The 27,827-nt window shown below is 42.6% G+C and overlaps 1 protein-coding gene across 6 annotated transcripts in view; it reads left to right on the top strand.

Moving 5' to 3' along the window:
- Nucleotides 1–27,827, top strand: part of GNPAT (glyceronephosphate O-acyltransferase) — a 45,376-nt gene that overhangs the window by 9,059 nt on the left and 8,490 nt on the right. For 5 of the 6 annotated variants that reach the window (XM_081313034.1, XM_081313031.1, XM_081313032.1 and 2 more), the window contains exons 3-11: nucleotides 258–434; nucleotides 15,506–15,635; nucleotides 16,968–17,095; nucleotides 17,417–17,492; nucleotides 18,592–18,743; nucleotides 20,029–20,159; nucleotides 20,586–20,809; nucleotides 22,306–22,551; nucleotides 24,798–24,877. In XM_081313034.1, coding sequence (XP_081169160.1) covers nucleotides 258–434; nucleotides 15,506–15,635; nucleotides 16,968–17,095; nucleotides 17,417–17,492; nucleotides 18,592–18,743; nucleotides 20,029–20,159; nucleotides 20,586–20,809; nucleotides 22,306–22,551; nucleotides 24,798–24,877 — 1,344 coding nt within the window. The remainder of the gene's footprint in view (nucleotides 1–257; nucleotides 435–15,505; nucleotides 15,636–16,967; nucleotides 17,096–17,416; nucleotides 17,493–18,591; nucleotides 18,744–20,028; nucleotides 20,160–20,585; nucleotides 20,810–22,305; nucleotides 22,552–24,797; nucleotides 24,878–27,827) is intronic. The other variant, XM_081313036.1, reaches the window with a different exon arrangement.

The raw sequence follows: 27,827 nt of genomic DNA, 5'->3' as shown, positions 1-27,827 counted from the left end.
AATGGAAGTTAAGCTTATTAATGGCTGCCTTTTATAGCGATTATGTATCTATTTGTCCTTCAGGGCTAGTTGTTGGGGAAAAGAAGCAGAAAGCACTGTTAACTCTGATGTCCTTTTTATAGGTTTTAACACATTTGGTGGGCCTCCATGGGGCAGAATTCTAGGTTTCTAGGTTTTGTTCTGATTCAGCAAGTCCAGAACTTTAGAATGTCTGAGGGATGTTTTTATTAATTAAGGCTCTTGATTTCTGTGCCTAGCTATCAAGAGAGACTGGTCAATCCCTTGATATTATACAAGAAGAGGCAGCAGAAATTCTGGATGAGATGGGACACGGCATGCATATGGGAGCTATTCGTTTTTTTGCTTTCACTTTGAGCAAAATCTTTAAATGCCTTTTCAAGAGCGTGTATGTAAATGAAGATGGTATGCAAAAAGTAAGTATCTATATATAACTTCCTGATAAAATAGCATTTTATGCAAATGCAATCAGGGTGAATTAATGCAAGAATTGCTAGTTGCTGTAAACTTTCCAAATTCCTTGTGTTGTGCATTTGTTGTCCCATGAGTCTTCACTGAAAGTTGTTAATTGTTGTGGATCGTCATACCAGGGTGCAGAACAAGGAAGTGAAACAAATGTGAATGCAGATGTCCATCTGCAATAATAAATATTAATTTTTACAAAAATTATATGCAGTTCTTAATATGGGATTGGAGTAAACTGCAAAATAATTCCAAGGGTCTGTTATTGCTTAAAATGTGTATCTCACTACTAACAAATGTAAAAGCATGAAAAGTAGCAACCTACTAATGGTTTGTTTGACTTGATTGGCTATCAGTAAAATTCCAAAATGCCAACATCTTTCTTTTCCTTAAACGTGATCCAGAAAGATTGAGATCCTGTTTTGATTAGTTCTTTCTTACTATTGCCCAGCTACAAGATGAGGCCTAGCTAACTTTGATTTAGAAAGTTAAATAGATTTAGCTTTGAAGGATGAGGACTTCGATGGGATATTTAGGACTTTAGGTGAGATGAGGTGGCCAAAACAAAACTCCAGTAAGTGGTAATAAACCACTTCTTTGTTGTGCCAGAAAATGGTATACAATGAAGGGAAAAAAATATTTGATCCCCTGCTGATTTTGTATGTTTGCCCACTGACAAAGAAATGATCAGTCTATAATGTCAAGGTAATGATTTAACAGCTAATCAGCTTATGTAATGTAAGATGTAAGATTTAATGATGGGAATGACTCAGCAGAGTCTGTTGTCTCTTGAAGAGCCAACTGGGTCTGTGTCTCTTGAAGAGCCTCTGTATAAAAGGGAAGGCTCCGCTGATGTATTCTCTCTCTTCTGTTTCCTGCTGTAACTGTGGTGTGTTGGATCTTGCTGTATTAGCACATGTATGTATATTGTTCCTGGTGTATGATATTGTAGATAGTGTAAGATAAACCACCATTTAATATAGACCACTGTTTACTGTGTTTACTCTTAGTTTATTTTGCGCAATAAGACTGCATGCTCTGACATATAATTTTAGTGGTAGGTTTATTTTAACAGAGAGACAAAATAACAACACAAAAAGAGAAACACATTTCAAAAAAGCTATAAATTGATTTGCATTTTAATGAGTGAAAGAAGTATTTGACCCCTTCACAAACATGACTTAGTTCTTGATGGCAAAGAACTGACCACAGAGATCAGATGTTTCTTGTAGTTGGCCACGTTTGCACACATCTCAGGAGGGATTTTGTCCCACTCCTCTTTGCAGATCCTCACCAAATCATTTAGGTTTCGAGGCTGTTTGGCAGCTCGAACCTTCAGCTCCCTCCACAGATTTTCTATGGGATTAAGGTCTGGAGATTGGCTAGGCCACTCCTGGACCTTAATGTGCTTCTTCTTCAGCCACTCCTTTGTTGCCTTGGCCATGTGTTTTGGATTATTGTCATGTTGGAATACCCATCCACGACCCATTTTCAACGCCCTGGCTGAGGGAAGGAGGTTCTCATCCAAGATTTGAAGGTAGATGGCCCTGTCCATCATCCCTTTGATGTGGTGAAGTTGTCCTGTTCCCTTAGCAGAAAAACACCCCCAAAGCATTATGTTTCCACCTCCATGTTTGATGGTGGAGATGGTGTTCTTAGGGTCAAAAGCAGCATTCCTCTTCCTCCAAACTTGGCAAATTGAGTTGATGCCAAAGAACTCGATTCTGGTCTCATCTGACCACAACACTTTCACCCAGTTCTCCTCTGAATCATTCAGATGTTCATTGGCAAACTTCAGATGGGCTTATACATGTGCTTTCTTGAGCAGGGGGACCTTGCTGGCTCTGCAAGATTTCAGTCCTTCATGGCGTAGTGTGTTACCAATTGTTTTCTTGGTGACTGTGGTCCCAGCTGCCTTGAGATCATTTAAAAGATCCTCCCATGTAACTCTGGGCTGATTCCTCACCATTCTCATGATCATTGAAACTCCACGAGGTGAGATCTTACATGGAGCCCCAGACCGAGGGAGATTGACAATTATTTTGTGTTTGTTCCATTTGCTAATAATCGCACCAACTGTTGTCACTGTTTCACCAAGCTGCTTGGCGATAGTCTTGTAGCCCATTCCAGCTTTGTGTAGGTCTACAATCTTGTCCCTGACATCCTTGGACAGTTCTTTGGTCTTGGTGGAGAATTTGGAATCTGATTGGTTGATTGCTTCTGTGGGCAGATAGAGATTAAGATAGTGCTCTTAATCTCAGCTCATTACCTGTATAAAAGACAACTGGGAACCAGAAATCTTGCTGATTGATAGGGGATCAAATACTTCTTTCACTCATTAAAATGTAAATCAATTTATAACTTTTTGAAATGTGTTTTTCTGGATTTTTTCTGTTGTTATTCGGTCTCACTGTTAAAATAAACCTACCCTTAAAATTATAGACTGATCAATTCTTTGTCAATGGGCAAATGTACAAAATCAGCAGGGGATCAAATAATTTTTTCCCTCATTGTAGATGAGACTTTGTAAGTTACTAGAAATCAAGTTGTTACTTCTTTTCCTACCTTCAGAAGTTGAGAAGTGAAATACTGAATTCATTTTTACTCCAGTACATTTCCATTTTAGTGCAATATAATCTCTGCCCATACAGTAACAGATGTCTTAGCAGAGATGATTCTTAAAAAGGATTTCTTTATCCTAAACAGGGGAAGTCTCAAGGTATAATAAACAAACCAGACTCCCACAGCCAAGTATAATAGCTTCTGGGAGGTAGGTCTTTGTTTGCTTAGTGTTGTGTAACTAGTTGGTAAATACTTAGAAGATTTACCCAGCTGGTAGAATATTAGCTCAATGAGAGAGAATCTCAGTAACCAATTATTTGACTCAATTCTGTGTTGAAAAACTGTAATTTTTCACTATGCTAGATGTATTAGTAGTATCGCAATTGTGCTTAACACTGAGGGACTGTAGATTACTTTGTGGGGCATATAGGAATGGGTAGAGTGGGTGAAGAAGAAGGAACAATTATGCAAACAAGTTTTTTCTTGTATGGTATTACTTTAGATCAGGGGTGTCAAACTGCCGGCCCACGGCCCGGATGCATCATCCAGAAGCCACGCCCACCCCATTGCCGGCAGTGGCAAAACTACGATACGTTGCGCGATGTCACGTGACGTCGCGAGTTTGACAGGTCTGCTTTAGATAGATAGTATCAAAGTTCCTACAGTTTTTCTCTATATGCAGAGCAACAGCAAAACAGTAGGTATTCTAAGGTGGGGGAAAAAACTTTTAAAAAAGCAAGAATTAGGTTGGCAACTGTAAAGATGGGATGGAGTTAGTGAGAGTACTTACCATCTAAGAGCCTGTAAACTGCTCTGTCACCTTATTCCAGTCATTGCAATAGATTGGTCTATTCTGGAAGTATGTAATTATGCCATGCTTGCATCATAAGCTATATGGCTGAAGCAATGCTAATATGTGCCTTCATGTAAAAATTGACACTTTAGGAGGGTTTCCTCTAACAGTCAACTTTTTCATAGAAAAGTTTTTTTTCTTTAAGACACACATTTAACCTGATCATTTTCTTTGTTGTTCTTTTTTTCCTCTCTCTTTGCTGCTTTCTAAAATAAGCTAGTGTTCAGCATTATATGGATAAATTGATTTGTCATAGTACCAAAAGAAAATGATCATCAAAAAATAAATCTAGAATTAACCAAATTCATAGAAAGATTTCTATGCAAAACCTGGTTGCAGTTGTAGCAGATCTATAAAGTAAGAGGGTATTTATGCAAGAGGGCTTAATTTTGGAGTGCTGTAGGCTTATGTCTTTAATAGAACTATCCCATTTCTCAATTTCCTATTCTCTCCCCACCTCCATTACATAATTTGCTGGGGAGAATTTGAGTATTGGCATGTGGAAGATTAATCAACTAATAGATGATATTGAGTTGGAAGATGGAAACCATTATGCTTTGCCAAATAGATCCTTTTCCAAGCCCATTTATTTATCTGATCTTGTATTTTTGTCAAATTAAGTTGGGATATGAAACTGACTGGTTTCATATTTCTTATTGGTTTCATATTCATATTTTCACAGGAATATTTAAAGAAGGGAACAAGGGACAGATAGGTAACATTTTAGAAATCTGGCAATCATAGTAATCAAGGATTTGAGTTGAAATTGACACTTTCAACATAAAGTCATTCTCAAATATCATTAACAAATAGATTGGATTTTTAACATATTACAATTGTTAATTGATAAGGTGTCTCACATGTGTGTGTGTGTGTGTGTGTGTGTGTGTGTGTAGTTGTTGGCGTATTCGGGTCTTTTCCCGTGTAAGATTGAGAGTGTCTTGGCGACGTTTCGACGAGGTCCCACTCGTCATCTTCAGGCTGGTGTCTTCGGCTTGTGCGAGCAAAGCGTGATCGGAGCTGCCGTCTTACTATAAATATTGGTGGGGGTGGGGGTGTGTGAGATGCTGGCTTTGTTGCTGTAAGCGGGTTGGTTGGCTGTGTTGTTACATCTTGATTGGTTGATGGAGTTGTTGTTTGCAGATTAGTCGGCTGTTTTGTAACATCCTGTGTGGCTGAGGTGTTGGCTGTGTGCCCATTAGTCTTTTGTGTTGTAATGACTTGGATAATGGGCTGTGTGATTACATCCTGAGCTCTAGTGTAGTGATATCCTGAGTTCTGTGCTGCAACATCCTGGGTGGTTGGCTGTTTTGTGACATCTCGAGCTTTAGCATTGTAACCTCCTGAGTTCTGTGATGTAATGTCCTGAGCAGAAGGCTGTGGTATAATATCACGGGCTTTGGTTTGGCTCTGAGTTTGTGGTCTGGCTTTGTGTTCATGGCGTGTGTCAGTTTGCTTTGTGTGGGGGTCAGGGGGGGTGCGGCAGCTGGAGATACCGTCGTGGTTTGGCTTCTGGATGGTGGTTGTATTTCGTCTATGGGGTGGGTTTGGGTTTGGTTCTGGTGAGGATGATTGGTGGTGGCGTCCTGTGTTGTTGTGGGTCCGGTGTCGGTTTTCGTGGCTGGGACTCGTTTGTTGACTAGGGCTAGTTTCCAGATGTCTGGTAGGCGGGAGGTATCATCACGTTTGTTCATGTTCTGGGGGTGTTTCTCTATTTCGATGGCTTCCATAATTATTGTCTTGTTGTAGTGTTCAGTTTTGGAGATTAATTTCGTTCCTTCAAAGTCAATTTCATGTCCTGATGCTTTAAGGTGCTGGAAAAGGGAGGAAGTTTTTTCTTCTTTTCTGACTGCGTTCTTGTGTTCTGCGATGCGTGCATTTATTCTCCTATTAGTTTGTCCAATGTATGTGGCTGGGCAGATTTTGCATGGTATTTCATAGACTCCTTGGTTTTCAAGCTGGATCTTTTCTTTGGGGTTTTTTAAGATGTTGGCTATTTTTTGGTCAGTGCTGAAGGCTGTCTTGATATTGTTTTTGTGGAGAATTTTGCTCATTTTATCTGTGGTGCCTTTAATGTAGGTGAGGAGGGCGATGCCATTGTCCTGTTCTGTGTCTTGGTTCTTGGGGAGTGTCTCCCTTTGGATTAGGTTGGTAATTGTGTTTCTTTGGAATCCGTTGGAAATTAATACGTTTGTGAGAGTGTGTAATTCGGTTTTCAGGTGGTCTTTGTCGGCTAGGCGTTTGGTTCTGGAGATGAGGGTCTTGGCTACGGAGTTGATATAATATATATAACATAATCATTCTCCCAGCAGACAAAGGTAATGCCACTGTAGTGATGAACACATCTGACTACCAAGCCAAACTAGCCAACCTACTCCAAGACCCCGCTTACAAACCTCTAAACACAGTCCCCACCACCTACCTGGAAAAAGCCACCAAATCCAAAATAAAAGCCTCTCCCATCAGTGAAGAGATCCAACAAAGAATCATCCCCAGAGAGAAATCATCCAGATGCCCTAAGCTCTATGGCCTCCCCAAGATACACAAAGAAGGAACACCACTCAGACCCATAGTCAGCTCCATAGGCTCACCTCTACAGAATCTTGCCAAATTCCTTGCCAAACAACTTCAGCCCTACACAAAATCCATCACCCCACACTTACAAAACTCACTCCACTTCATAGAAACAATAAAGGAACAAAACCTGCAACCCAGCGACCTACTTGTGAGCTTTGATGTCATATCCCTCTTCACCCAAGTGCCTATTAAAGAAGCCTTGACAGCTATCCAAAACAAATACAACCCCCCAAGCACATCCTAGATCTGACCAACCACTGCCTAACCAACACATACTTCAGCCACAATGGACAAAGATACAAACAGATAGAAGGAGCACCTATGGGATCACCTCTCTCACCCGTCATCGCAAACCTATACATGGAACACTTTGAAACCAAAGCCTTAGACAAATCTGAACACAAACCTAAACTCTGGCTTAGATATGTAGATGACACTTTCGTAATTTGGCCACACCGGAAAGAAAAACTGGACAACTTCCTCACACATCTCAACAGCCTACACCCCAAAATACAATTTACTATGGAAATAGAAGCTAACAACCAACTCCCCTTTCTGGACGTCCTAATCTACAAAAAACTCAATGGTTCCCTAGGACACACCATCTACCAGAAAAAAACACACACTAACTGCTACTTAAATGCACAATCCCATCACCACCCGTCACAGATCATACATATACATATACATGTACATGTACATGTACATGTATATGTGTGTGTGTGTGTGTGTATATATATATATATATATATATATATATATATATATATATATATATATATATATATATATATATATATATATATATATATATATAAAAAGTTCTCAAATGCAAAACAGCTGTTTATTGTTAAAATAGTAAAAACAATAAAAGCAACTATTTACAAACCTTAAACAACCTAGCTTTCACTGGTCAATTGCCAGCGTCATCAGGGTAAATGCTATGGGGTGGTGAGTTTGTTTATAAACACTGTTGACTCAGTGCCCTGGCCATTGATTGTGTGATATGGCCACCCTTCCTTCTCATTAGGTGGCCAAAGTATTTGAGTTTCAACTTCAGGATCTGACCTTCTAAAGAGCAGTCAGGGTTGATCTCCTCTAGGACTGACCGGTTTGATCGCCTGTCAAGCCCCGCCGGCTTGCCAAGCAGCCGAGCTGCAACATCGTCACCGCCGGCGCAGGGAAGCGGCCCCTCCCTCCCCTAGAAGACCACCGTCTCCAGCACCCACCTGTGCTCCCGGGCCACACCGCCTCGCCACCGGCCAGCAGCCGACCATGCCGGCCGCGTTGGGCCCCAGTGGCCACACGCCGGAGCTGCCAGGTGAAGCTGCCAGCCGCGACTGCCCCGGGGCCGCGGCGCCGAGCTCCCACCGTCCAGCTGGTGAGCGCAGCCCCGCCCGGCCTGGAGCCGCGGCGCCAAGCCCCCACCGTCCAGCTGGTGAGCGCAGCCCCGCCCGGCCTGGAGCCGCGGCGCCGAGCTCCCACCGTCCAGCTGGTGAGCGCAGCCCCGCCCGGCCTGGAGACGCGGCGTCGGGCTCCCGCCTTGCAGCTGGTAGGCGCAGCCCCTCTCGGCCTGGAGACATGGCGCCGGGCTCCCGCCTTGCAGCTGGCCGGCACACTCACACCCGGCCGGCCGGGCACGCCCACGCCCCACCGACAGGGACAGCTCCGGACACCCATCGGTCAGCCGGTGGGCACACCTGCACCAGCCGACTCCCGGCGCCCCGGCGGATGGGCCCAGAGCCACAGGCCGCGCCCGGGCCCTGGAAGCGACGCCAGCGCCCTGCTGGGCCACGAGAGCAGCTGGAGCCAGGTGAAACAACGGACGATGGGGGGGCGGCCGGGGAAACCGACCAGCCACGGGCAGCCATGAACGGGGCGGTGGCAACAGCAGATCGGACACAGAAGCGCATGGGGACGGAAGGACGGGTGGTACCTGGGGACGGGCTCGGCGGGCCGCAGCAACACAGGTGGTGGGTGGCGGGAGTGCAGGATGATGGGTGGAGGCTTTATGGGGAGGTGGGCGGATGCCGGTTTGCACTGAAGGGGTGGGGCTAGGGAGGAGCAGCGTGATAAAAAGGAGCGTTGAGGCCGGATGCCTCAACACTGACTTTACCGTGGTTTGATCTGTGTGAGCAATAAACCTGGTCACCCGTACCTTTGGAGTGCTTGTGTTTCTTCGCAGAGGACGTCGTGACAGTAAGTCAGCGTTATTCCAGGATTCCTTCTGCTGTTACCCACGCCTTGGGCATGGCAGAGGATCCACAGGGGCTTGCTCTGGCAGCTGATGGGGATGGGGCCGTAGGGGCTGCAGCTGCAGCACCACTTGACTCAGATGTGGCAGAAGGGCCGGTGGTGCGGCCGAAGACCAAGGGAGTTATGGCCACGGCCGCGGCCAGCGAAGGCAGGGAGGAAGGGCCGTTGGCTTGTAGCGGGGAGTGGTGGTACAGTCCTGCATTGGAGCACCTGGACCTGGCCCATGGTGAGGTCAATTCAGGGGCCTCGGCGACGGCCTGGAGATAGCGGCGGCTGACGGAGGAGGAAGGCGAGGAGTGGAGTTACTCCACGGCTCCAGGGGCCTATACAATGGATGTGTTGCGGGACCGTTTTGGGGAGTTTGGGTATCAGGACCCCATGCCTTGGTCGCCTTCAGGGCCGGGCCGGGAGACACGGCGATGGTCGCTACAGAGGCTGACGCCTGGCCAGTCGGGCCAGCCCGGTTTCCGCCTGGCGAGCCCAAGGTTCTGGGGCCCGCCGTCACAGCCGACGGTAGCAGGGACTTTCCGAGCCGAACAACCACCCCCCGAGGCGTTGGACCAGGCAGAGCCCGCCAGGTGGACAACGACGGCCGGGGCCTCCACCAGGCCATGGAGCGGGCGGCACCAGGCACCAGGTACAAGGGGCCCCAGGTCCCAGGGGGGGTCCTGGGGCCCGGGGTTCTTCTGGGGCCCTCCGCCTCTGCCAGTGACGTACGATGGACACACTGACCGGCTCGCCATGTTCCTGAGCCATACCATCCATCATCTGGACCAGTACGGTGCAGCCTATGCCTCCCAATGGGCCATGGTGGTGGCCATCACTGCGAGCCTACAGGGAGAGGCTGCGGCCTGGGCGGCTGACCTGTATGGGGAGCATGCCCGGGAGCTGGCCGATGTTGGTCTGTTCCTAGAATCGTTCTTCGTTCTGAAGTACGTGCCGGGGGGGCGATACTTTCTTGCCGACGCGCTCTCACGGCTGCCGCAATACAACCGTCCAGCTGGTGAGCGCAGCCCCACCCGGCCTGGAGCCGCGGCGCTGAGCTCCCACCGTCCAGCTGGTGAGCGCAGCCCCGCCCGGCCTGGAGACGCGGTGTCGGGCTCCCACCTTGCAGCTGGTAGGCGCAGCCCTTCCCGGCCTGGAGACGCGGCGCCGGGCTCCTGCCTTGCAGCTGGCTGGCACACTCACACCCGGCCGGCCGGGCACGCCCTCGCCCCACCGACAGGGACAGCTCCGGACACCCATCGGTCAGCCGGTGGGCACACCTGCACCAGCCGACCCCCGGCGCCCCGGCGGATGGGCCCAGAGCCACAGGCCGCGCCCGGGCCCTGGAAGTGACGCCAGCGCCCTGCTGGGCCACGAGAGCAGCTGGAGCCGGGTGAAACAACGGATGGTGGGGGGGGCGGCCGGGGAAACCGACCAGCCACGGGCAGCCATGAATGGGGCGGTGGCAACAGCAGATCGGACACAGAAGCGCATGGGGACGGAAGGACGGGTGGTACCTGGGGACGGGCTCGGCGGGCCGCAGCAACACAGGTGGTGGGTGGCGGGAGTGCAGGATGATGGGTGGAGGCTTTATGGGGAGGTGGGCGGATGCCGGTTTGCACTGAAGGGGTGGGGCTAGGGAGGAGCAGCGTGATAAAAAGGAGCGTTGAGGCCGGATGCCTCAACACTGACTTTACCGTGGTTTGATCTGTGTGAGCAATAAACCTGGTCACCCGTACCTTTGGAGTGCTTGTGTTTCTTCGCAGAGGACGTCGTGACAGTAAGTCAGCGTTATTCCAGGATTCCTTCTGCTGTTACCCACGCCTTGGGCATGGCAGAGGATCCACAGGGGCTTGCTCTGGCAGCTGATGGGGATGGGGCCGTAGGGGCTGCAGCTGCAGCACCACTTGACTCAGATGTGGCAGAAGGGCCGGTGGTGCGGCCGAAGACCAAGGGAGTTATGGCCACGGCCGCGGCCACCTGTACCTTTGGAGTGCTTGTGTTTCTTCGCAGAGGACGTCGTGACATCGCCTTGCAGTCCAAGGGACTCGCAGGATTCTTCTCCAGCACCATAGTTCAAAGGCTTCAATTCTTTGGTGCTCAGCCTTTCTTATGGTTCAACTTTAACAGCCATACATTGCAACTGGGAAGACCATAGCCTTGACTATACGCACTTTTGTTGGCAGGGTAATGTCTCTACTTTTTAGTGTGCTGTCTAGGTTTGCCATGGCTTTCCTCCCCAGGAGCAAGCGTCTTTTAATTTCTTGGCTACAGTCCCCATCTGCGGTGATCTTGGAGCCCAGGAAAATAAAATCTGTCACTACCTCCATTTCTTCCCCACTTATTTGCCAGGAATTGAGAGGGCCGGATTCCATGATTTTGGTTTTCTTAATGTTTAGTTTCAACCCAATTTTTTCACTCTCCTTCTTCACTCGCAACAAGAGGCTCTTTAGTTCCTCTTCACTTTCTGCCATTACAGTGGTATCATCTGCATATCTTAAGTTGTTGATATTTCTCCTGACAATCTTAATTCCAACTTTTGATTCATCTAGCCCTGCCTTTCTCATGATGTGCTCTGCATATAAGTTAAACAGGCAGGGTGACAGTATACAGCCTTGCCGGACTCCTTTCCCAATTTTTAATCAATCAGTGGTTCCGTGTCCAGTTCTCACTGTTGCTTCTTGACCCGCATATAGGTTTCTCAAGAGACAAATAAGATGGTGTGGTACTCCCATCTCTTTAAGAACTTGCCACAGTTTGTTGTGATCCACACAATCAAATGTTTTAGCACTGTCAATGAAGCAGAAGTAGATGTTTTTCTGGAACTCCCTAGCTTTCTCCATGATCCAGTGTATTCTCTGCCTCTTCGAAATCCTGCCTGTACGTCTGGTAGTTCTCGATCCACATACTGCTGGAGTCTAGCTTGTAGGATTTTAAGCATAACTTTACTAGCATGTGAAATGAGTGCAATGGTGCAATAGTTTGAACATTCTTTGGCACTGCCTTTCTTTGGAATTGGAATGTAAACTGATCTTTTCCAATCCTGTGGCCACTGTTGAGTTTTCCAAATTTGCTGGCAAATTGAGCATAGCACTTTTACTGCATCGTCTTTTAAGATTTTGAATAGCTCAGCTGGAATACTGTCACCTCCACTAGCTTTGTTGTTGCTCAGCTTTCCTAAGGTTCACTTCACTTCACATTCTAGGGTGTCTGGCTCGAGGTCAGTGACCACCTCATTATGGTTATCAGGGACGTTAAGCTCGTTCTTGTATAGTTCTTCTATGGAATTTTGCCACCTCTTCTTAATCTCTTCTGCCTCTGTTAGGTCCCTGCCATTTTGGTCCTTTATCATGCCCATTTTTGCATGAAACGTTCCCTTCATCTCTCCAATTTTCTTGAAAAGATCTTTGGTCCTCCCTATTCTATTTTCTTCTATTTCTTTGCACTGTTCATTTAAGAAGGCATTCTTACCTCTTCTAGCTATTCTCTGGAATTCTGCATTTAATTGGGTGTATCTTTCTTTTTCTCCCTTGCCTTTTGCTTCCCTCCTGTCCTCAGCTATTTGCAAAGCTTCCTCAGACAGCCATTTTGCTTTCTTGCATTTCTTTTTCTTTGGGATGGTTTTAGTTGCTACTTCTTGTACAATGTTGCGAACCTCTGTCCACAGTTCTTCAGGCACTCTGTCTATCAGATCTAATTCCTTAAATCTATTTTTCACCTCTACTGAATATTTGTCAGGGATATATTTAGTTCATACTTGAGTGGCCTAGTGCTTTTCCCTACTTTCTTCAGTTTAAGCCTAAATTTTGCAATGAGAAGCTCATGGTCTGAGACACAGTCAGCTCCTGGTCTTGTTTTTACTAACTGTATAGAGCTTCTCCATCTTTGGCTGCAGAGCACATAGTCAATCTGATTTCTGTGTTGACCGTCTGGTGATGTCCATGTGCAGAGCCGTCTCTTGGGTTGTTGATAAAGAGTGTTTGCTATGACCATCGTATTCTCTTGACAAAATTCTATCAGCCTTTGTGCCCTGCTTCATTTTGTACTCCAAGGCCAAACTTGCCTGTTATTCCGGTTATCTTTTGGCTTCCTACTTTAGCATTCCAATCCCCCATGATGATAAGGACATCATTTTTTGGTGTTAGTTCTATAAGGTGCTGTAGGGCTTCATAGAACCGGTCAGTTTCATCCTCTTCAGCACCGGTGGTTGGGGCATAGACTTGGACTACTGTGATATTGAATGGTTAGCCTTGGATTCGAACTGAGATCATTCTGTCATTTTGGCGATTGTATCCCAGTATTGCTTTTCCTATTTTTTTATTGACTATGAAGGCTACTCCATTTCTTCTGAGGGAATCTTTCCCGGTCATCTGAATTAAATTCACCCTTTCCTGCCCATTTTAGTTCACTGATTCCTAAGATGTCGATGTTCAGTCTTGTCATCTCTTGTTTGACCACGTCCAGCTTTCCTTGATTCATGGGTCTTACATTCCAGTTTCCTATGGAGAAAAAATCTTTACAGCATCGGACTTTCCTTTCACCACCAGATATATCCACAGCTGAGCGTCCTTTCGGCTTTGGCCCAGTCACTTCATTCTTTCTGGCGCTACTAGTACTAGCCCTCTGCTCTTCCCCAGTTGCATATTGGATGCCTTCCAACCTGAGGGGCTCATTTTCCAGCGTCATATCTTTTTTCCTTTTGGTACTGTCCATGGGGTTTTCATGGTAAAGATACTGGAGTGGGCTGCCATTTCCTTCTCCAGTGGATCACGTTTTGTCAGAACTCTCTGCTATGACCTGTACGTCTTGGGTGGCCCTGCACGGCATAGCTCATAGCTTCATTCAGTTATGCAAGCCCCTTCGCCATGACAAGGCAGTAATCCATGAAGGGGTACAGACATATAGATGCACTTTATTCAAGACATACCCAGAACTTTTAGTTTATAATCTAAAACAGGGGTCTTCAAACTTGGTCCTTTCATGACTTGTGGACTTCAACTCCCAGAATTCCTCAGCCAGTGTGCCTGGCTGAGGAATTCTGGGAGTTAAAGTCCACAAGTCATAAAAGGGCCAAGTTTGAAGACCCCTGATCTAAAAGCATTGGGCTCTGAGCGTCCAGTTTCTATCAATCTTTTCATGGAATATTATTACAATTTAGAAAACAATTTGGGAAAGGGTTTGGCTGTTTTTATGGTTATGCTAAACAATTTGTGACCTGTAAGATCATTCTTTCAGATATACAGGTAGTCCTTGACTTACAACCGTTTGTTTAGTGACTATTCGAAATTACAACCCCACTGAAAAAAGTGACTTATGATCATTTTTCACACTTGCGACCATTGCAACATCCCCATGGTCACATGATCAAAATTCAGAAGCTTGGTAACTGACTCATATGCTTGCAATTTCCTGGAGTCTTGTGAACACCTTTTGCTACCTTCTGACAAGCAAAGTCAACGGGAAAGTCAGATTCACTTAACAACCATGTTACTAACGTAATGACTGCAGTGATTCACTTAGCAACTGTAAGATTCATTTAACTGTAGCAAGAAAGGTCATAAAATGGGGGCATAATGCACTTAACAAATGTTTCACTTAACAACAGAAATTTTGGGTTTCACTTGTGGTGGTGAGGACTACCTACATTTGAGGACTGGAGGAGCTTGCCTGGGTGTGCAAGACTTATCCAAACAGTTTACAATCTTCTCTGCAAGGTTCTCCATTGACTTTCTTTCTGTAAGTTTCCCAGGAAGGAAGTTGCAAGTCCGTGATCACATGATCCCCACTGAATTTCTCCTTGGAAGCTTCTCAGGCTTCCCCATAACTTGTGGGAAAGTGTCAGAAAACATTGTAAGGGAAGGTCTTGTGACCCTAGCAGCATGGCAGCAACATGGAAACGGCAAGAACTTTCCAAAATGTCATTCCCATAGGAGTAACAGGTTCCAGCATGTTGTAGGTTAGCTCATTTGGGGTGCCTCAAATGAAAAAGGGTTGCCCTTTGTTGCACCATTTTGCCCAGTTAAAGGTTACAGATACAAGAGTTTTAGTGATCTATAGATGACAGACTGATACTAAGCAACTGTTATGTACTTCAGCTGAAGACTCAATGAACTAATTTGAACTTTGGACAATGCAACTGAATTTCAGCCACCATTTTTTCCAGATAAAAATTATTGGGAATTACTTAACAGAAAATACTGGTTTACATGCTGGTTTACAGAGGAAAGCAAAATTTTAAAAATCTAATCAAAGGAATTGTTGTCAGTGAAGTATGGGAGAAAAGAGTTGTGAGTTATAAACACCCCATAGCTGTTTTCCTGTCAAAGTACAGGGCTAAATCCCGTTTTTTGCAGACATGGTTTTGCATATTTATTCCCTATAAAGTGATTGGTTGTAAGACACCCAGAGTTGCCCTGTGGTAGGATGGGTGGTCAATAAATTTTATAAATAAATAACATAAATATGCCTTCTGAATTCTAGTCTTCTGGAATAAATAATACGTTAAGGGGAAGGTCGCAGGCAAGCCATAGGAAATGTAACCTGTTGCCATCATTATGGTAGAGGGTTGCAAGTAACGGTAGATGCAGCCTATGGACCTCAATGCAAAATTAGCATTTTAGCTTGCAGGGGGAAAAAACGCATAGTTGTAATATGCATTTTAGTAAAACTTCCTTTTTAAACAAAAAGTAATTCAAAATCTCTTATTCTTTTTCTTTTCCTTTTTAAACAAAAAGTAATTCAAAATCTCTCTTATTCTTTGTTATTAATAAATAACATGATGTTTTCTGTTAGTTACAACAGGCAATCCAAGAACATCCCGTTGTCCTGTTGCCCAGCCATCGAAGCTACATGGATTTTCTCTTACTGTCCTATGTGTTATATAGCTATGACTTGGCTATGCCCGTCATTGCAGCAGGAATAGGTAAACATTTTAATTTTCTTAGAATTTGCTTTTAGTTCCCAGAATTTTATGTTAGTTCAAAGCTGGCTTGACCTGACTGTTATAAAACTGGATTGAAATATTTCTTCTTTCTTTGCTATTTTTGTGTGTTTATGGTAAATCATTATACTTCTGAGGAAAAAAATGTTGCTGAAAAAAAATTCAAAATGGCTGAATTCACAGCCCTCCCCCTGTTCTCATCATAGAAAATGGAGTAACTTGTTTTGAGGTAATTATAATGGATTTCATAATTGAAATTTATGGCTGAAAGTAATCCATATTCAGAAATTACTTCAAACTTCAAAACAGCTTCTAATATACATGAGCTTGTAACATTAGTAAACATGAGATGCAAATGATCACATAATGCCACAAATAGATATAGACACTGGAGCTCTTCAATAACTTTCTGAGTAAAGGTATATAAATTGTAATGTGTTAAAATGTTTAGCATCTTCTATATGCATACATTTTAACTTTTTAATGTAAATCTGAATTGAAGCCAATTTTGATTTAGAAATATTTAATGGCAGTTCAGACTTTATTTTAAAGATAATCAATTGAAGAAGCAGAAGATATTAACTAAGCAGAGTTTAATTGATAGCCAGCTTCTCAAGGCAGAGATGTTAATTATGTTAACAACCATTACCCATGATCAAAGTCAAGACATGTTAAATGTCTTTTGCAAAAGTCAGTTGAATAGTGAGATAAGTAAGAAAAAAGGGGGAAACTATAATGGATATAAAAAGGGGATTTTTATTAGCCATGCTATGTCTTATGTCTATGTCTAATTAAGCCATGCAAAGTATCTAGGAAACAGTATTAAGATCTAGCAAGTGAGTCTCACATGGACTTTCTTTGATTACCTAGAAGTTGTACAGTAGCAATGCAGATATGGCTTCTTAGTATAATTTGTATATATTTCTCTTTGAAAGATCCACACTTGCATTTTTCTCAAAATTGTGAGCTATTTTTCATTCTGCTTAGAGCTAAATTCTACTTTAGGAAAACTGGAGGTAATGGTACATGGGAATGAGCTTGGGAGACAGGAGGAGGAGACCCAGATTAAACTAAAAGCAACAACTGAGTCTGCAAAAGGAATGGAGGTGTAGCACAAAAAAAAGTCTCAGAAAGGACCTTCCCTCATTTCTTGGATTATAAAAGCGAGGTGGAAGAGATGTCCTTTCAGACCTGCAAGATTCTGTTAGTGTAATTTTACAATAAAATTAGAGCTAGCACTTCTGGACTCACTGGACTATCTTGCAAAGCTGACAATGATTAAATTCATTCAACTGTACTCTCTGTTTTTGCTAGATTTCCTTGGAATGAAAATAGTTGGTGAACTGCTACGAAAATCAGGTGCCTTTTTTATGCGACGCACGTTTGGTGGAAACAAGCTGTACTGGGCAGTGTTTGCTGAATATGTCAAGTGTATTTTAAAGGTGAATAACTTTAAAATTGTCAGTAATTTTGTGTTGTTTTTTGCTAATGGTAGATATCTGCAACATGTAAATACATTTCTGTTCTGTGGAAAAAGGGATTCTTTTTAATTTTAGATTTTGAAAATCAGAGCTTAATTAAATTTTATGGTTATTGCTGTTTCAGATTATTTCTCAACTTTATGGGTTACTTATTGGAAAAATGTATATATCTCACTTGTTTTACTAATTGTTGACTTCTCTTTCTCCCTCCCTCCCTCTCTCTCTCCCTCTCCCCCCCCCCCCCCTCTCTCTCTCTCTCTCTCTCTCTCTCGTTTACTAAAGAATGGACATGCTCCTGTTGAGTTTTACCTTGAAGGTACTAGAAGCCGTACTGCAAAGACATTGTCTCCAAAGTTTGGTACGTTGGTCAAAATGCTATAGTTGCTGTAGGTGCAGATCATGTATTCTTTGTGCAATGTAGCTGTGAACACTTAAAGTTATATTCAAAACTTTATAGGAGCTTCTGTTGGACTTCTTAGAGCTGGAAGATTCCACAAGATTACAGGGCCTCAATGTGTGCACATTCTTCCCATATCGGGGAAGTGAGTTGCAATTTCTCCCTGCTTCAGGAGGCAATCAGCATTATGAGCAGTGAACTCTTCCCATAATGAATATAGTGATAATGAGATGCTGAAGAACATTTAAGTTTCAAATTTACGAAACCTCAGACTATTTTTCCTTTTAATAACTCTGGCTCATAAGCTTTGGGAGAATCTAACCTTACTGTGAACAACTGCTAGGGACTGACACACGTGTCTGAAATGAAAGATGTGCTAAATTCTCTGCATGGAATAAACACACTGTGGCTTGGATGTTTATCCAAACTATTCCAGTCTGGTCTGTTTCTAGTCAAACTGAAACTCAGAGCATATTGCTCCCTGGCTTGCGTAAAGACGTATCTGGTAGGGACATCAGGTTGAGTAAAGCTAAGTCTGTGCACCTCACCTGCCCCTCTCTTCTGCACATGCTCACCTCCCCTCCATCTTCCCATAGCCATTTGCTGTCATCCCACCATATATTGCAACTGCCAACTGCCTGCCTCAATCTTCCCAAGTTTCTTTTGCCTTATTTCCCTTTAGTTGGGAATTAATTTACCCCTGCTCCAGATACTCCATTTCTCCTCTCACTTCTTTTTTCCCCTCTTATTAAAACAGCATAGCACTTGCTGTTTTATTTGTTCTGGAACATCTTGTCTAACATAGGTATATTCCAATTCTGTCTCTGGATCAAACACGTACATTTTGGATCAAGTTAAAAAAGAAGACTTCTCTGGATGTGGACTGATAGGAACTTCCTGTTCTGTTCATGAAATGATTCATACGCAGGATCTTTTGCACAGCCCTAAGATCTAGGCTTGAATTCCTACCTGAAGATTTGGTATTAATTTAGTTTTCTTTTAAAAAGGCTTTTGTGCTTTTAAATTTCTTGTTTTTAAAAAGTCTCCTTTGTACTTGCAGGTCTTCTCAATATTGTGATGGATCCTTTTCTTAAAAGGGAGATTTTTGATATATATCTTGTCCCCATCAGTATAAGTTATGAGAGGGTGTTGGAAGAATTGCTTTATGCATATGAACTTTTGGGAGTCCCTAAACCAAAAGAGTCTACATCGGTAAGGATTCAAGTTAATATACATGTGGGGGAAATGTTGGACATTGTCTTGCCATGTGGTCTAGGGTGATGATCATACTAAAGTGTAAATCAGCATTATGAAAATAAAATAAGCTGGAGTGAGTTTAGGTGTCACCACCCACTTTCTCTTCTCTTTGACAAGGGAAGACAAATTGAAAATTTAAATTAATTGCAGCCAATTTTAAACCATAGTTCATAATATTCGCTTATTTCAACTAGGCATAATTAGGAGACCGAACAGTACACAAAACTGGTTAATCTAAAATGAAGGCAGAAGCTTCCCAACTCCTTACAGTTATGCTTGAGAAGAAAAGAAAGAGGAAAAAAAGAGAATGCATTGCTGTCCCTCTTAATTCCTGCTGTGCTAAATTGTAGTTGGTTCTTCTCTTTAGGGTATCACTCTTCACGGTCACTTTAGCTTTACTTCTGTAAAATAATAAAAACAATAATGGCATTATACTTTATAGACTTTTTGTCAGGATGAAAGAGGTAAGAATCATAAAGCTATAACAACTTCAGAAGTAGCACAGGTTGTCCCTGACTTACGACCACAATTGAGCCCAAAATTTGTTACTAAGTTGTCAAGTGAGTTGTGCCTCATGTTATGACCTTTTTTTTTAACCACAGTTGTTAAGCAAATCACAAGTAAATGAATCATGTGGTCATTAAGGAAATCTGGCTTCCCCCATTGACTTTGCTTGTAGGAAGCTGGCTGGGAAGGTCAATAGGGATCATATGATCATATAACTTTCTTAAATGCATGCCAATGGCCAACTTCCCAATTTTTGATCGTGTGACCATAGGGATCTTGCAACGGTCGTGAATGTGAAAAACGGTCATAAGTCAATTTTTTCCAGTGCCATTGTAACCTTGAATGGTCAGTAAATGGGAATGGTTGTAAGTCAAGGACTACCTATACTGCAGAAATGAGAGGATAAATGTATTACATCTGTAGGTATTATATACATAATTATGTTACAGATTTTACACGTCTTTTACAGTGTGCTTTTTTTTTCAGCAGGCCTGGGGGATCCCTTAGGGATAGGGGCCTGCAAAGCAGCTTTATTACATATGGATTTTTAAACTCTCTTCCGTGGTTCTTTCCTGTTTCCCGCTTTTTTATGGCTATTTTAAGATGCATTTTTTTGTTTTGTTTTTATTGTATGTTGTCCAGAGTCACATTTGTGAAATATGTAAAATCAATCCATCTTCAGAATTGTAAGTATTTATGTTACATTTATTTTTACTTCATTTTCATTCCGTAGGGACTCTTGAAAGCCAGAAAAATTCTGAATGAAGATTTTGGAAGCATACATGTGCATTTTGGGCAGCCTGTATCACTTAGAACATTGGAAGCTGGGAGAATGACTAAATATCCATTTAACTTAGTTCCAAGGTATGCATTTCATGGTTGAGTATTTTTAATAGTTTGCAAGGAAAAAAAAGCTTTGGTATCTTGTCTTTCATAGAGCTCTTATATTATCTGCAACAATAACCTTTGAATGGCAATGTAAAGAAACTCTTATCTCTTCATTGGTTTCTAGTATTGTTCAGATGTCTGCAACCAGATCTGGTAGCTCTGTTTTGTTATGTTCTGAAATCACTGCATAACTGGAATGTAAGAAGTGTGTGTGCGTGTGTGTGTGTGTGTGTGTGTGTGTGTAATAGAAACTTGGAAAAGGCTTTATTAAAAGATGTTTTGGAAGGGATGAAAGATTCTTTGCAAAAAAAACCAAAGGACTTTTCTATTCTTCAATTAAAGTTGAAAAGGATTGCAAGATAGCCATTATAAATGCTTTGCTCATTGTACATTTTCTTCTAGGCATATTCCCCAAAAGCCATCTGAAGAAATACAGAAATTTGTCACGGATGTAGCCTACAAAATAGAGCTCTTACAAATCGAAAATATGGTACTGAATCCATGGATGTTGATTTCTGCTATCCTGCTCCAGAATTTTCCAGCCATAGATTTTGAACTTCTGGTCGAAAAGACACTTTGGTTGAAAAATTTAACTCAGCTATTTGGAGGATTCCTAGACTGGCCTGGTATGCAAGCACCCTTGTATATATATACTTTCCTTTTCTGAAAGCAGTAGAATTTGTATTATTCTTTGTTTCTATTTTAGGATAGTCAAAGACTAGAATTACTGCTGAAGAATATTCTTTTAGGACTCTTTAAGACTATTCTGATTGTCTGATTATCGTGGAGAATAAGGAACTTTTTGCATTTTTTTTAAAAAATATTAGATTTAAATCCTACATTTATATGGTAGAATTCAAGGCGGTGTACCCTCCTCTTATTTTCCCCACAACCCTGTGAGTTGAGTTGGGCTGAGAGAAAAGGACTGGCCTAAAATCACCAAGAAAGTTTTTTGTGCCTAAGGAGAAAGTGAAACTCACAGGTCTCCTGGCTTCTAATCTAGCACCTTAACCACCAGGACAAAAAAATTGAATTATGTCCTAGCGAAAATCCCAATAGAGATAAGATTTGATGAATTCATTCAACCCTTGTTCAGGAGCTCATTTGACTTTCAATTATGTATAAAAACATTATCATTTAGGAGTAGAAGACACATTATAAATCATTTTTAAAAAGTATTCCGGGAAAATTAAGCAAAATCCTTCCCCTCCGTAAGCCCATTTTAGTTTGTTATTACGGTAAGGTTCTGAAAGTCAGGATTAATATTGCCTTGGGGAGGAGGACAAATGTTCCTCAATCCCCCGTTTTTTTCCTGATGCTTAGCTGCAGTCCTTTTGATTTTTTTGTTCGTTTTCGCTAATTTGCCATACAATATTATAGATTTTTTTGCTAGCTGCTGAGGGCAGGAAATAGAATACTGTTGTACTTGCTGGTTGTTTGGGGTAGTAAGGGGAAATCATCAGTATTTTATGAGCAAGTTCCCAGTTCAGACAACTTTCTCCCACATACAAAAAGTGTGGTTCTCCTTTCCAGTTTTGCCTGTTTGTTAGAGGCTTTGTGTTAATTTGCCTTTGATTTTTCCTCCTTGCACTTTTGTAGATTTCACAAGAAGTGATTTAGCTGCTTCTAGTATTAACTAATATAAAATCTGGGATTATTTTTTTTAAAAAGTTTTTTTTTAAAAAAATCCTTGCACATTGACCAGTTGAGTTGTAAATGTTATTCACCAGTGTGCCCGCAACAGCAAAGAAAATATTTATTTTGGATAAGTCCTCATTTTTAAAGTTTGGAAACTTTACGGGGAAAAAACTAGAAGCCTTAGCTGCTGTTTCTCCTTTATTTCTTCTTTCTTTGGTAAGTTTAGTAATTTTTTTAAGGCAAATGACGACAGAGTAGCTCCTTCAAGCTGAGTCTTTTGAACATTTTTTCAAGACGATTTTTTTCCCCTGAGAACGTGCCCCCAAAACTCAGAAACTCTCAGTCCATTCCAAATGTGAAAATATGTTAATTGTGAGAAACCTCTCCCTCCAATTTATTTTCATGTTAAAACAGAGACAAAAAGCATACTTTTGTAGGTACTGATACTCCTTTGCAATTTGTTCATTGTTGTTGTTATTATTAGATAATCTTTGTGCCAGCGAAGCTGTAAAATCTGCCTTGGCGCTGCATTCCAACATTGCAAGCTTGGTCAATGGACAAGTGATCCTCAATGACAAAGAAATGGGATTTGTTGCTACAGAGGACCCAGTGTTTAGGCGAGCCTTCTCCAGCCTCCTGTGTGGCTCCTATAGGAATCAATTGCTTAATGTCTTTGTGCGACCAGCTTTTGTAGCAATTGCATTGCAAAACACACACAGTTCCAGAAAAGGTAATTTCACTTCTCTATTGCAGGGCTTTTCAACTTTTTCACCCATTGTACCACTTTTAGGATATGGCAACATCCGAGCACCACCAGTCGCCTAGCAAGGTGTCAAAAACTTGATGACCAAAAAAAAAACAACAGAAAAAAGTGATGAAGTGCAGGTAGTCCTTCACTTACAACAGTTCACTTAGTGCAGACATGTCAAACACAAGGCCCGGGGGCCAGATCCGGCCCGTGAAGTGGTTTCATGCGGCCCGCGAAGCCATCCTGGAAACAGTGAGGGAACGGCCCCCACTGCCTTGGCCCAGAGACCCTCCTTCTGCCAGAGACCCTCAGATCTGTCCCACTCCTGCCCAGGCCCCCATAGGCACCCTTGATGCCAACGATGTAGAGCTGGCCATGCCCACACAGTAGGCCATACGCACTGTAGCCACGCCCACCCACTAGGCCACGCCCACCCTGGCCACACCCACCCGGCCCCCTGAGGGCAACCGCAATGCTGATGTGGCCCTCAATAAAATTGAGTTTGACACCCCTGACTTAGTGACTGTTTGAAGTTACAATGGCACTGAAAAGTGTGCCCCCCCAAGCCACAGCTGAGCAAGACACCTCCCTGCCCACCTGGCGCTCTTCCTTCTGTCCGAGGTTTTCATTGTTGTGAGCATTTCGGTTGAGGATTGGCAGCGGAGGTGGGGGTGGGGTTGTTTGGTTTTTATTCCCCCCCCCCCGCTGGGTGGTTGCAGCAGGTTTTGGTCACTTCACATGACCCTGGGACCGTCATAAATATGAATCAGTTGCCAAGCATCTGAATGTAAATCACAAGACCCTGGAGATGCTGCAACATTCCAGCTGATTGGCGCTTCTTCTGGGCTCGGCAGAAGCACCGGGTTCAGTGCCGAGCTACAGCTGGAGCCTGGCGCTGATCCTGGTGCTTCCGCTGAGCCCTGACAGCCCCGAAGAAGCGCTGATCCTGGTGCTTCCACTGAGCCCTGACAGCCCTACAGCTCCAGCCATCTCTCACTCAGCCTTGTGCGGTGCTGCCACCGGTTCAGCTCATTCCCCTCCCCCGCTACCACTTTTCTAGGATGGTCACGTAGCACCTGCCAGGTGCCAATGTACCACAGGTGGTACCCGTACCACTGGTTGAAAAGCCCTGCTCTATTGTAGTTACAAAGCTAAAATTTAAATCACAGATAAACCCCATTGTTCAGTTACCTAAGTCACTAAGTAGACAAATGTTGAATTTTCGTGCTCTCCCTGGGCCCAAGAGCTCAAAGCATGGCGAGAATACAGGTGCACTCAGATAAGTATGTTTTGAATAGCTATAAAGAAGATTTTTAACCCTGAAATCTTGGTTGGGCTAGGTTTTAGGCATATGAGCTAACCAACACTTTGTAAATGGATTTGAGCTCATGCAGGGCAATGTGTTTTTTTTTCTGAGCAAACTTTGTTTTTCACCTTATATCTTCTTTGGTGGGACTCTTGAATCCTCTGTAGCAGATGGGAGATTTGCAGGAAGAAGGGGAAATAAATCTATCAGTGGTATTAATTCCAACAGTAGAGACATACAGTGAGATACAACCAATCAATCATCTTTTTTCCTGTCGTCTTTTTGTTCTCTGTATTCTGCAAGTGAATAAATGGTATCAAATCAATTGTGTCCAGTAAACTAGTTCAGCAAGCATCCATTACGCACAGACGTTAGTTTAGCATAAGTAAAATCTGAAGCTTGGGTAAGTGTGAATTTCACAAAAGTAGCATCGATAAAGAGTTTTACTTTCCACATGTACTTTCCCCTGGCCTGACTAATTGGGGCTGTGGGCTGAAGTATTTCTAAGCCTTGTGGATTCGGTTTGAATAATTCCTGTGCAAATGTAGCCATGATTCCAGATTTTATTCATCAAAGTATAATTCTGCAACAACTGCTTGCTGGAGATAGTAGACAGTTAGAAATGCTATTTCTATTGTTTGCCATTGGAACAATCATCTTGTTTCTCTGGAATTCTGAATCGTTTCAGTGGTTCATACAAGAGAAGCTTCAGAATGCATTTCCAAATTATGTCCATAATGTGGTCATTTTCATTTATCTAACAATGGTTTCACTGTGTGTGTGTTGTGTGTGTGTGTGTGTCTGTGTGTGTGTGTGTGTGTGCGTGTGTGTGTGTATATTAAAAGGCATCTTTCAAATGTTGTCTTTTAATAGAAAAAATATTTGAAGAAAGGTCTTATTCATAAATAAAATTGTTTTCCAGAGGAAGTCTATAACCATTTTTCCTTCTGGCATGATGTTTTTTCTGAAGAATTTATCTTCTTTCCTGGAATCTCCCTGAAGGTAAACTGTTAAGTTTTGAGCTCTTAATATTTGAGGGAATTTGTCATGACTTAATTGAGATTAAGACTAGGGGCAGTTTTCTACATTGGAGGTTTGGGGTTTTTTTTAACTTTTCTTTTTGATATTTTCTATGAAAACAAAAAAATAAAACAAAAAGTATAAACAAAAGACTAGAGGCAGTTTTCTACATTGGGGGTTTGGGGTTTTTTTAAACTTCTTGATATTCTTTTCTATGAAAACAAAATATAAACAACAACAAAAAATCCCCCTATTTTGAGTATTTTGAGTTTGAAAGAAAGCTGATCCAAACTTTAAAAAACTGGATTTCAGGCTCAAAGCATTTCCAGAGCACTAAGAGTTTCTCATTTCTCAGTTGAACCAGCAGTTCTACAGATGGGACATTTCATGAAATTTCAGACTCAAAACAGTCAGAAGATAACATTTTGCACATCACGACCACCATCCAAATATCTTCTCCTTTATTCTAATCACCTGAAAAAAAAATCAGTATCCATTGGTAAACAATATTCAAAGTTTTTCAAACTTTCTTTGGATTAAATAAACCTCTGTTCAGTCATCCCCAAATTATTTTTGCTTACGCTGATATCCCAATTATGAGTGAGTGTTTCTGAGGTAACCTAATTGCTCCACTTACAATAATAGTTTTAAATAGGAAAATATTTAAAAGATTGGAAAGTGGAGACAAAAAAGAACCAAGAGGTCATCAGTTTGCAGGATCACTTTAAATGGGTGGAGTAATGTTCTTGTCCCCCATGAGCTCTTTCTTACATGCCCTCAACCATCTCTATAGCCTTTTAGTTTTGTAATTTTCTTGTTTCTCATGTAACAGTCTGTGCTCTTTTTCTTCATTTTTGTCCCAAATCTGGGGAACTTCCACTGCCCCTATTCATTTCCACTACAGTTGCTCTTATCCTAGGGGTGTTACCTCTTCCTCCCACTGCTTGGATTTGAAGCTTTGCCACATTTAATTCATACCCATTTTGACCCAGAGGAAATCCATAATGAATAGGCTGGCATAAGATTATGTACACAGCCACTTAATCTACTGTAGTTTAGTTGCTTTTTTTAAAAGGAGAAATTGCTTCAGCCCATGTTTCCTCCCAAGTGTGGTTACTGGGCCATAAAAGTCCTTCACTTTGCTCTTGCATAAGCCAAGTCACAACTGTTTGCTACAGACATTGTGGTGAATTCAGTTACTCTGCCTCTTCAGGTTGAAAAGGCACTTCATCTTGCCTCAATAAAGCAGTTCAAGAATCCTCAAAGCAGTACAGAGTGCTCAGTTCCAAAATGTTCAAGTTCATTTCAAGTTCTGTGCCCCCTTTTTTTTCTAATTTTGATATGGAAAACTCTTGACAAACTCTCTCTTCTGCACTGGAAAAACTGTGCTTGTTTGACAGAGCAGTTGGGAGCAAAACTCCCAAATGCAAGACCCAGAATTCTAGGAATTGGGTGGGATGAGAACAAGTGATCTGATAACAAGCATGATTCCGAAGCATTCCTTGATCACGCTGCTGTTTTTTAGCTATGATTTTTCCACAATTTTTAGAAAAATAAACATATAAAGTAGGTTGATTAAGCTTCCAGAAGGTTTAGTATACATACTTTGTTCCTTTCCTGGGGAGGAAAGCCATGGCAAATCTAGACAGCACACTAAAAAGCAGAGACATCACCCTGTCAACAAAAGTGCGTATAGTCAAGGCTATGGTCTTCCCAGTTGCAATGTATGGCAGTGAAAGCTGGACCATAAGAAAGGCTGAGCGCCAAAGAATTGAAGCCTTTGAACTATGGTGCTGGAGAAGACTCCTGCGAGTCCCTTGGACTGCAAGGCGATCAAACCGGTCAGTCCTAGAGGAGATCAACCCTGACTGCTCTTTAGAAGGCCAGATCCTGAAGCTAAAACTCAAATACTTTGGCCATCTAATGAGAAGGAAGGACTCACTGGAGAAGAGCCTAATGCTGGGAAAGATTGAGGGCAATAGAAGAAGGGGACGACAGAGAATGAGGTGGCTGGATGGAGTCACTGAAGCAGTAGGCGTGAGCTTAAATGGACTCCAGAAGATGGTAGAGGACAGGAAGGCCTGGAGGAACATTGTCCATAGGGTCGCGATGGGTCGGACACGACTTCGCAACTAACAACAACAACAACAACAACAACTTTGTTCCTTTAGCTCCCTCCCGTCCCCAAAACAAATAAAAAAGGCTACCTACTACACCCTTTCTGCCTTTTTACATAAACTATATGTAAAAAGATTGACCAATAATCTGATTAAATCCAGACTATTTACATAATGATTGCAATGGACACAGAAAGAGTATCAATGAAATTATGGAGGAAATGAAAAGTTAATCTACTACATCCAAACCCAAATTGTGAATATTCTTAATTGCAGCGAGGTAGTTATAGGAAAGTACTTTCATTGGTTGTATTTTGGGTTAAAATGGACTTGTTTCAGATAAGCAATATTTTGCTGAGCTGATAATCTGCAGCCAATCAAAGCTGCATGAAAAGTTCTCAGTAACTATCTTGAAGTTGTATTGGAAAGGGTGGGGCATATGAGTCCCCTCCTTCTGGAGCTGATTTCTATCCCATAAAACAGGTTATTCCAATTAGGTCAGGTGCATTCTAGCTTATAATTCTTCATTCGGTGTTATCTGGGAAAGAAGAATGTTGTAACGCAATAGTCTGATTGAACGTTGCAGTATAAATAATTGGATGTAAAACAGTCGCAGCTACCATTGTGGCTAGAAAATAAATACTTGGAGGATTCTGAGAGATGTACATTATTTATCATTTAAGTAGGAGTTGAGAACTTGGGCTGCACTACAACTCCCAGCAGCTCAACTTAGCCAGTGGTGAAATCTGCTGGAAGATATACGTAGTTTGATATCTAAACTTGCAACTGATTATTTACCAGCATGTTTTCTGAGC

This window comes from Vipera berus, assembly GCF_964194415.1.
Source record: "Vipera berus genome assembly, chromosome: 1".
In the NCBI taxonomy this organism is placed as follows: Eukaryota; Metazoa; Chordata; class Lepidosauria; order Squamata; family Viperidae; genus Vipera; species Vipera berus.
The sequence above is the reverse complement of the archived record's forward strand: the minus strand, read 5'-3'. Positions and strand labels throughout refer to the sequence as shown.